Source organism: Gopherus flavomarginatus, chromosome 1 (assembly GCF_025201925.1).
Source record: "Gopherus flavomarginatus isolate rGopFla2 chromosome 1, rGopFla2.mat.asm, whole genome shotgun sequence".
NCBI classification, from domain to species: Eukaryota; Metazoa; Chordata; order Testudines; family Testudinidae; genus Gopherus; species Gopherus flavomarginatus.
Window position 1 is genome coordinate 166,952,590 of NC_066617.1, and position 11,126 is coordinate 166,963,715.

At 48.1% G+C, this 11,126-nt stretch overlaps 1 protein-coding gene across 1 annotated transcript in view; it reads right to left on the reverse strand.

Annotated features, from left to right (window-relative positions):
• Window positions 1-9,862, reverse strand: part of CMSS1 (cms1 ribosomal small subunit homolog) — a 385,528-nt gene extending 375,666 nt beyond the window's left edge. The window contains exon 1 of the mRNA XM_050961262.1: window positions 9,672-9,862. Within this exon, the coding sequence (XP_050817219.1) occupies window positions 9,672-9,747 (76 nt within the window). The 5' untranslated portion in view covers window positions 9,748-9,862. The remainder of the gene's footprint in view (window positions 1-9,671) is intronic.
• Window positions 9,863-11,126: the final 1,264 nt, after the last annotated feature.

Sequence of the window (11,126 nt, forward strand, 5' to 3'; positions counted from 1 at the left end):
TGACACAGACAAGATAGCTCTGATGTACCCAACTTCAAAGGAGGTAAGATAACAATGGTTGCCTCCATCCAGGCTAGAATAGGGCATCCTCCCCAAGCTTGGGATCAAAGGAGGCAAAAAACTAAAGACTCTAGAAAAGGGAGGCAGCTTAGAGGGTAAGTTGAGAGGCTGGCCAGGATGAGTCAGTGAAAAGACTGACAGTGTGACTGAGACACACTGAGGCCTGGTCTACACTACGCATTTAAACTGAATTTAGCAGCCTTAAACTGATTTAACCCTGCACCTATCCACACAACGAAGCCCTTTATATTGATATAAAGGGCTCTTTAAACTGATTTCTGTACTCCTCCCTGATGAGGGGAGTAGCGCTGAAATCGGTATTGCCATGTCAGATTAGGGTTAGTGTGGCCACAAATCAACGGTATTGGCCTCCGGGCGGTATCCCACAGTGCACCATTGTGACCGCTCTGGAAAGCAATCTGAACTCAGATGCACTGGCCAGGTAGACAGGAAAAGCCCCGTGAACTTTTGAATTTCATTTCCTGTTTGCCCAGCTTGGAGCTCTGATCAGCATGGGTGGCGATGCAGTCCCAAATCCAAAAAGAGCTCCAGCATGGACCGTACGGGAGATACTGGATCTGATCGCTGTATGAGGAGACAAATCTGTTCTACCAGAGTTCCGTTACAGAAGACAAAATGCCAAAGCATTTGAAAAAATCTCCAGGCTATGATAAGAGTTCACAGCACAGTGCTGTGTGACAAGCGTAACGGAAAGCCAAAGAATCAAATGGACGCTCATGGAGGAAGGGAGGAGGTACTGAGGACTCCAGCTATCCCACAGTCCCCGCAGTCTCCAAAAAGCATTTGCATTCTTGGCTGAGCTCCCAATGCCTGAAGGGTCAAAAACATTTTCCCGGGTGTTTCAGGGTATATGTCGTCAATTTACACCCTTCCCCCACCCCGAAAGAAAAGGGGAAAAAAACGCTTCTCGCCTTTTTTCAATGTCACCCTAGGTTTACTGCATGCTGCTAATAGACGGGGTTAAGCAGTGCTGAACACCAGCATCCCCTTCCCAGTGGCAGACGGTACAATATGACTGCTAGCCATCGTCATCATCAGCCCATGAGTGCTCCTGGCTGGCCTCGGTGAGGTCGGCTGGGGGCGCCTGGGTAAAGATGGGAATGACTCCCAGTCATTCCTGGCAGATGGTACAGAATGGCTGGTAACCGTCCTCATCATAGCAACTGGAGGCTGAGCTCTATCAGCCCCCCTCTTTCATGTCTAAAGAAAAGATTCCGTACTGCCTGGACTATCATAGCAGCTGGAGGCTGCCTCCCCCTCATTTTATCTCACTAAAAAGTCAGTGTTTCTTCTTCCTGCATTCTTTATTACTTCATCACACAAATGGGGGGACACTGCCACGGTAGCCCAGGAGGGTGGGGGAGGAGGGAAGCAATCGGTGGGGTTGTTGCAGTGGCACCCCCTAGAATGGCATGCAGCTCATCATTTCTGTGGGATCTGTGGGGCTCTGACACAGAGCGGCTGTGCTCTCTGGTTCTCTAGTACACTTGCCCCATACTCTAGGCAGGACTGACTTTATTTTAGACAAAACATAAAGAAGGGAATGACCAGGAGAGTCATTCCCATTTTTGTCCATGAGCCCCCGGCCGAACTCAGCGAGGCCAGCCAGGAGCACCCATGACAGCATCAAACAGTACAAAACGACTGATAACCGTCATCTCATCACCGATTTACAATGGCAGATGGTGCAATAGGGATGGTAACCGTCTCTGCTACCTTACAAAGGCAAATGGATGCTGCTGTGTAGCACTGCAGTACCGCGTCTGTCAGCAGCATCCAGTACACACACGGTGACAGTGACAAGGCAAAACGGGCTCCATGGTTGCCATGCTATGGCATCTGCTAGGGCAATCCAGGGAAAAAGGGCGCAAAATGATTGCCTGCCATTGCTTTCACGGAGGAAGGATTGAGTGACGACATTTACCCAGAATCACCTGCGACACTGTTTCTGCATTGGGATCTCAACCCAGAATTCCAATGGGCAGGGGAGACTGCGGGAACTATGGGATAGCTACCCACAGTGCAACGCTCCGGAAATCGACGCTAGCCTCGGTACATGGACGCACACCGCCAAATTAATGTGCTTAGTGTGGCTGTGTGCACTCGACTTTATACAATCTGTTTTACAAAACCGGTTTATGTAAATTCGGAATAATCCCGTAGTGTAGACATACCCAGAGATACAGATGCTATGAGCAAGACAAGCTGATACTCATGGCAAGAGATGAAGTTAACTGAGCTGAGGGGAACTTATAAAAGTATAAACACCACCTTTGCACATAGCCCTTTTACTGTTGTTACACTTTGGTCTAAATACTTTGTGCTTTTGAGAAATGAATTAACAAAACTTTGTTTTGAAGCCGCAGTTTTGAGTCACTTCGTCAACTGCTGTCAGCAGCTCCCAAAGGGAAACTCTGGCAGGGTCCATCAGCAGTTGGATCTGCTCACTTGGTCAGGGTTAGTTACCAGGGGGGGTGTAACCCAGGTCCTGGGGTCTGAGAGTGGATGAGTTGTGGAATTCCACTCCAGCCTGATATCTGTGGGATGCACTCAGAGAGACCCCCAAGAAGGGACAGTAGTGCAGCTAACCCAGTAACCATGACACACACTAGAGTGGAGCGCTGAAAAGGATGTGCTTAATCTACAGGGGAGAGAAGCACTGGTCCCGGGGCTAAGGCAGCTAGGCTGCACAGTCCAATTTAAGAAGAGGGTACCAGACAGAGAATCAATGCCCTAGCAGTGAGCCTAGGGGCCAAAGAAAGAGCCTCCTAATGCCCAGGAGAACTTAATGCATATGAACCCAGCATGTGGGTCCAAACACTACTGTGCATCCAACACGGGGACAGGGCCGTGACATAAATGTATTCTATTTTTTATTTATTTTAGGGTTTTATACTTCTGCCCATCACCATAGTATCGAGCACCTTCCACATAAAATAGATAGCGAAACTGAAGTCCCTAGAGGATTTCACAAAGTATTTCTCTGGTGCCTCGAACCACAGGTATGCCCTCAAAGTTTAAAAATAAATCATTGTAAAATCTAAAATGTCACAATAAAATAATTACAAGATGCTCTCACAAAAACAAAGCACTCCATCCAACCATATAGATATCATATCACAGGATTTCACTTAACACTCTCAATTTCTAAGCCCGACCTATGAACTCCTAATGTTCCCTCAGTACAACCAACTCAGAGGACCCTGCTATAACATAGTTGTCACCTAAAACAGTTGCAACACTCTTAAAGTTTGTAGCATAGACCAGTGGCTCTCAACCTTTCCAAACTACTATACCCCTTTCATGAGTCTGATTTCTCTTGCATACCCCCAAATTACATCTCATTGAAAAATTACTTGCTCACAAAATCAGATATAAAAATACAAAAAAGTGTTACAGCACACTATCAGTGAAAAAATTGCTTACTTTCTCATTTTTACCTTATAATAATAAAATAAATCAAGTATCAGAGGGTAGCCGTGTTAGTCTGGATCTGTAAAAGCAGCAAAGAATCCTGTGGCACCTTATAGACTAACAGACGTTTTGGAGCATGAGCTTTCGTGGATGAATACCCACTTCCTCAGATGCATGTAATGGAAATATCCAGGGGCAGGTATATATATGTGTGCTAGCAAGCAAGCTAGAGATAACGAGGTCAGTTCAATCAGGGAGGATGAGGCCCTGTTCTAGCAGTTGAGGTGTGAAAACCAAGAGAGGAGAAACTGGTTCTGTAATTGGCAAGCCATTCACAGTCTTTGTTCAATCCTGAGCTGATGGTGTCAAATTTGCAGATGAACTGAAGCTCAGCAGTTTCTCTTTGAAGTCTGGTCCTGAAGTTTTTTTGCTGCAGGATGGCCACCTTAAGGTCTGCTATAGTGTGGCCAGGGAGGTTGAAGTGCTCTCCTACAGGTTTTTGTATATTGCCATTCCTAATGTCTGATTTGTGTCCATTTATCCTTTTCCGTAGAGACTGTCCAGTTTGGCCGATGTACATAGCAGAGGGGCATTGCTGGCATATGATGGCGTATATTACATTGGTGGATGTGCAGGTGAATGAACCAGTGATGGTGTGGCTGATCTGGTTAGGTCCTGTGATGGTGTCGCTGGTGTAGATATGTGGGCAGAGTTGGCATCGAGGTTTGTTGCATGGATTGGTTCCTGAGCTAGAGTTATTATGGTGTGGTGTGCAGTTGCTGGTGAGAATATGTTTCAGGTTGGCAGGTTGTCTGTGGGCAAGGATTGGCCTGCCACCCAAGGCCTGTGAAAGTGTGGGATCATTGTCCAGGATGGGTTGTAGATCCTTGATGATGCGTTGGAGGGGTTTTAGCTGGGGGCTGTATGTGATGGCCAGTGGAGTCCTGTTGGTTTCTCTCTTGGGTTTGTCTTGCAGTAGGAGGCTTCTGGGTACACGTCGGGCTCTGTTGATCTGTTTCCTTATTTCCTCGTGCGGGTATTGTAGTTTAGAGAATGCTTGGTGGAGATTTTGTAGGTGTTGGTCTCTGTCTGAGGGGTCAGAGCAGATGCGGTTGTACCTCAGTGCTTGGCTGTAGACAATGGATCGTGTGATGTGCCCGGGATGGAAGCTGGAGGCATGAAGGTAGGCATAGCGGTCGGTGGGTTTTCGATATAGGGTGGTGTTAATGTGACCATCACTTATTTGCACCGTGGTGTCAAGAAAGTGGACCTCCCGTGTAGATTGGTCCAGGCTGAGGTTGATGGTGGGGTGGAAGCTGTTGAAATCATGGTGGAATTTTTCCAGAGTCTCCTTCCCATGGGTCCAGATGATGAAGATGTCATCAATGTAGCGTAGATAGAGAAGGGGTGTGAGTGGACGAGAGCTGAGGAAGCGTTGTTCCAGGTCGGCCATGAAGATATTGGCATATTGTGGGGCCATGCGGGTGCCCATAGCAGTGCCACTGATCTGGAGATATATATTGTCATCAAATTTGAAATAGTTGTGTGTAAGTATAAAGGCACAGAGCTCAGCAGCCAGTTGTGCTGTGGCATCATCAGGGATAGTGTTCCTGACAGCTTGTATTCCATCTGTGTGTGGGATGTTTGTGTAGAGAGCCTCTACATCCATGGTGGCTAGGATGGTGTTTTCTGGGAGGTCACCAATGCATTGTAGTTTCCTCAGGAAATCAGTGGTGTCGCGGAGATAGCTGGGAGTGCTAGTGGCATAGGGTCTGAGTAGAGAGTCCATATATCCAGACAGTCCTTCAGTGAGAGTGCCAATGCCCGAGATGATGGGGCGTCCAGGATTTCCGGGTTTGTGGATCTTGGGTAGTAGATAGAATAACCCTGGTCGGGGCTCTAGGGGTATGTTGATTTCTTCTGGTGTTAGTGTAGGGAGTGTCCTGAGTAGATGCTGTAGTTTCTTAGTGTATTCCTCAGTGGGATCTGAGGGAAGTGGCCTGTAGAATTTGGTATTGGAGAGTTGTCTGGCTGCCTCCTTTTGATAGTCAGACCTGTTCATGATGACAACGGCACCTCCTTTATCAGCCTCTTTGATGATAATGTCAGGGTGGTTTCTGAGGCTGTGGATGGCATTGCGTTCTGCACGACTTAGGTTGTGAGGCAAGCGATGTTGTTGTTCCACGATTTCTGCCTGTGCACGCCGGCGGAAGCATTCAATGTAGAGGTCCAGGCTGTCATTTCGACCCTCAGGAGGAGTCCATGTGGAGTTCTTTTTCTTGTGCTGTTGGTGGGAGGGCACCCGTGTATCAGTGCACTGTTCAGTGTTGTCCTGGAAGTATTCCTTGAGTCGGAGACGGCGAAAGTAGGCTTCCAGATCGCCACAGAACTGTATCATGTTGGTGGGGGTGGCAGGGCAGAAAGAGAGTCCCCGAGATAGGACAGACTTTTCTTCTGGGCTGAGTGTGTAGTTGGATAGATTGACGATATTGCTGGGTGGGTTAGGGGTACCACTGTTGTGGCCCCATGTGGCAGGTAGGAGTTTAGACAGCTTACAGTCCTTTTTCCTTTGAAGAGAGGTGAAGTGAGTAATGTAGATCTCCTGTCTTATTCTAGTAAAGTCCGTTTGTATAGAAGTTTGGTTATTAATGAGAGTCTCCAGGTTGGAGAGCTCTTTTTTGATGTTTTCCTGTTTGCTGTATAGGATGCTGATCAGGTGGTTCCTCAGTTTTTTTGATAGAGTATGACATAATCTCTCACTGTGGTCTGTGTAGTATGTAGATAGCAGTGGATTTTTTACCTTTAGTCCATTTGGTATGATGTCCATCCGTTTGCATTTGGAAAGGAAGATGATATCTGTCTGTATTTGTGCAAGTTTCTTCATGAGGTTGATGGATTTCCATTCCATACGGCTAAATGCAGTGCCTTGCATGGTGTCAAGTATCAGAGGGTAGCCGTGTTAGTCTGGATCTGTAAAAGCAGCAAAGAATCCTGTGGCACCTTATAGACTAACAGACGTTTTGGAGCATGAGCTTTCGTGGATGAATACCCACTTCCTCAGATGCATGTAATGGAAATATCCAGGGGCAGGTATATATATGTGTGCTAGCAAGCAAGCTAGAGATAACGAGGTCAGTTCAATCAGGGAGGATGAGGCCCTGTTCTAGCAGTTGAGGTGTGAAAACCAAGAGAGGAGAAACTGGTTCTGTAATTGGCAAGCCATTCACAGTCTTTGTTCAATCCTGAGCTGATGGTGTCAAATTTGCAGATGAACTGAAGCTCAGCAGTTTCTCTTTGAAGTCTGGTCCTGAAGTTTTTTTGCTGCAGGATGGCCACCTTAAGGTCTGCTATAGTGTGGCCAGGGAGGTTGAAGTGCTCTCCTACAGGTTTTTGTATATTGCCATTCCTAATGTCTGATTTGTGTCCATTTATCCTTTTCCGTAGAGACTGTCCAGTTTGGCCGATGTACATAGCAGAGGGGCATTGCTGGCATATGATGGCGTATATTACATTGGTGGATGTGCAGGTGAATGAACCAGTGATGGTGTGGCTGATCTGGTTAGGTCCTGTGATGGTGTCGCTGGTGTAGATATGTGGGCAGAGTTGGCATCGAGGTTTGTTGCATGGATTGGTTCCTGAGCTAGAGTTATTATGGTGTGGTGTGCAGTTGCTGGTGAGAATATGTTTCAGGTTGGCAGGTTGTCTGTGGGCAAGGATTGGCCTGCCACCCAAGGCCTGTGAAAGTGTGGGATCATTGTCCAGGATGGGTTGTAGATCCTTGATGATGCGTTGGAGGGGTTTTAGCTGGGGGCTGTATGTGATGGCCAGTGGAGTCCTGTTGGTTTCTCTCTTGGGTTTGTCTTGCAGTAGGAGGCTTCTGGGTACACGTCGGGCTCTGTTGATCTGTTTCCTTATTTCCTCGTGCGGGTATTGTAGTTTAGAGAATGCTTGGTGGAGATTTTGTAGGTGTTGGTCTCTGTCTGAGGGGTCAGAGCAGATGCGGTTGTACCTCAGTGCTTGGCTGTAGACAATGGATCGTGTGATGTGCCCGGGATGGAAGCTGGAGGCATGAAGGTAGGCATAGCGGTCGGTGGGTTTTCGATATAGGGTGGTGTTAATGTGACCATCACTTATTTGCACCGTGGTGTCAAGAAAGTGGACCTCCCGTGTAGATTGGTCCAGGCTGAGGTTGATGGTGGGGTGGAAGCTGTTGAAATCATGGTGGAATTTTTCCAGAGTCTCCTTCCCATGGGTCCAGATGATGAAGATGTCATCAATGTAGCGTAGATAGAGAAGGGGTGTGAGTGGACGAGAGCTGAGGAAGCGTTGTTCCAGGTCGGCCATGAAGATATTGGCATATTGTGGGGCCATGCGGGTGCCCATAGCAGTGCCACTGATCTGGAGATATATATTGTCATCAAATTTGAAATAGTTGTGTGTAAGTATAAAGGCACAGAGCTCAGCAGCCAGTTGTGCTGTGGCATCATCAGGGATAGTGTTCCTGACAGCTTGTATTCCATCTGTGTGTGGGATGTTTGTGTAGAGAGCCTCTACATCCATGGTGGCTAGGATGGTGTTTTCTGGGAGGTCACCAATGCATTGTAGTTTCCTCAGGAAATCAGTGGTGTCGCGGAGATAGCTGGGAGTGCTAGTGGCATAGGGTCTGAGTAGAGAGTCCATATATCCAGACAGTCCTTCAGTGAGAGTGCCAATGCCCGAGATGATGGGGCGTCCAGGATTTCCGGGTTTGTGGATCTTGGGTAGTAGATAGAATAACCCTGGTCGGGGCTCTAGGGGTATGTTGATTTCTTCTGGTGTTAGTGTAGGGAGTGTCCTGAGTAGATGCTGTAGTCATCAAAATAAATCAATTGGAACATAAACGTTGTACTTGCATTTCAGCATGTAGTATATAGAGCAGTATAAACAAGTCATTGTATGAAATTTTAGTTTGTACTGACTTTGCTAGTGCTTTTTATGCAGCCTGTTGTAAACCTAGACATATCGAGATGAGCTGATGTTCTCCCTGGAAGACCTCTGCGTACCCGCAAGGGTACTCATACCTCTGGTTGAGAACCAGTCGTAGACAGAATTTAATCATATTTTAGGTAGGTCCTCCAATTCACTTCTATTTGTACCATAACTAGACCAGGCTCATACTCAGGTTTAGGACCAAACCCCACACTCTTCACACACAAATCCTTCTGGCTCGTGCCAGAAACCTCTTAGGACTCAGGCCTGCAAACCTACCAAGATGCATGGGTCTGAGTCCCACTATGGGACTGGTCCAAGCCCACTCGTTTATCAGACCCAGATTTATTATGCAGTGTAGACCTCTTTTTTTTAAAATTCACCAATGTTAACTGTAACAGTTTGGCAGCAGCCTAATACCTTAATAGATATCCTTTCTAAAGTGCTTTGAGATCTACTGATGAAAAAGCACTATAAGAGCTATATATTAATAATAATTATCATCATCAGGCAAAGCAGTTGCACAGCCTCAGCCAAATAAGGTGGTTGATGGAAGAGTTGAGAATTCAGTTCCTATCCGTGTGAGATACAGGACACTAGTGATAAACAGTGACCAGTCCCACCAGCTGCTGCACTTGTTTACCTCCAAAGGTTTTCTAAATGCCATGTTTCAAAAGCCTTTTTAGAAACCTAAGTATCATCAATGTACAGTACACAGCCCAGCCAATACCCTGAAGACCAGAAGTCCCAAATCAGTAGAGAATACACTTTACAAGCTTAATAAAGCCAGGGACCAGTTAAGCTCTAACCTCAAAGCATCCCGTTGCTCTCCCCCATCTTTATTTAAATATAAATTGTCTATTTCGGTGACAATTTCTGTTTAATGTTTATAACGCCTCCTACGGAAGAGGAATGTAGACTGGACATTTTGTTTACAAGCAGACTTGAAATGTTTGCACCCAACTCTGGAGAGGAGAGGAGGGGAGGGGAGATGGGAGGAAGGAAGGAAGGAAGGGCCGCTGGAGAGAAGGAAGGAGCCAGGGGGCACGCTGAGAGGAAATGAGGAGTGGGTCTATGTGAGAGAGGAAGGGCGGTGAGGGAGACGAGGAGAGGGAAGAAATGAAAGGGGGAAGGGGAGTCCAGCGAAGGGGCTGCTGCTGTGAGCCCAGCAAAGGGAGGAGCAAGCGCCCCACGTGGCGAGCCGGTACCTGGGTTATTGCTGTCGCTGCTACGCTGTGTTCCGGGCTGGGGCTCCCACCAAGGCTCGTCCAGCGCGTCCCCCATGTGTCCCAGCCGCACCGCAGGCCACGCCGCCGCTACCCTACACCGTCCACGAGGAGCCCAGGACCAGCTCCAGGGGACGCGGCTGCCGCCTGCTGACACCGCCCCCTCCCGCTAGAGACACGCCCCGCCCCCCTCGCTACGGAGCCTGGCCCAGCGGGGCGGGCGGCCGTGTGGCCTAGGGCTCAGCACTCGGGTTGTCTGCGCGCGGCGTGCACGGGAGTCCTGTGCACACGTGGTGTAGGCGCCTACATGTGTGGAGTCCGCGTGGTGGGTCTAAGCCCGTGCACCTAGTGTGTCCGCACGTGTGTACACAGGGGAATGTGATGTGTGCATATGCACATGTGCATGCAGACGTAAGACCGTTTGGTGGGGAGAAAAACAAGGAAATGTATTTTAACTCTCTTTGAAACCCAGCAGTGAAACAGAACTTTTCAGATGGACAGCTTGGGAGAAAGACCAGCATTTTAAAAAGGGAAGAGGGCAGGGTACAAATAGTATGGGTAGGTGAGGTGTCTGTAGTGTACTTACATATCTGTGCACATATGCATGTGTCTGGCAGGTTTAAGGATGCTTTACATCATGTAATATTGAAATTATTTATTATCCTTAGTTCACCATGCATATTTTACAACTCTTTTATTAGTAAGTAGTAAGAAAAAATAGGTGTTCCAAGTGCTGCAATCAAGTTAATCAAAGATTGCAATGGGGAAAAAGGAGCTGCAGACAGAACTCAACCATTCATGTTTATTTAAGTCAGACTGCATCTGTCTTGTTTGGCCCTGGGAGTGGAGATACACCTCTACCCTGCTATAAGATGACCTGATATAACACAGGTTCGCATGTAGCAGCGGGGCTTCAGTGGTGACTTAAAGGGTCCAGGGCTCCAGCTGCTGTGGGGAGCCCAGGGCCTTTTAAATCACCGCTGGAGCCCTGCCGCCAGTAATCCAGGGCTCCAGCAGCAGGGCTCAGGCAGCATTTTAAAGGGTCCAGGGCCCCGGCTGCTGCAGGGAGCCCCAGGCCCTTTATGTCACCACTGGAGCCCTGCTGCCGCTACCCCGGACCTGTGGCAGCAGGTCTGGGCTGGTGATTTAAAGGGCCCAGGCTCCCCGCAGCGGCCAGAGCCCTGTCACCACTTCCCTGGGGCTATGGCAGTGGGGCTCTGCTGGCAACTTAAAGGCTCTGGGGCTCCTCGCAGCTGGAGCCCCAAGCTCTTTAAATCTCCACTGCAGCCCTGCCACCGCTCCCCCGATATAAGGATGTTTCACTTATAACACAGTAGGGATTTTTGGCTCCCCTCGACCATGTTATTTTGGGATAGCGGTGTATCTACTTTCTTTAGTGTGATGCTTCATAACCTCTTGCCTGAGAGAGGACTATAC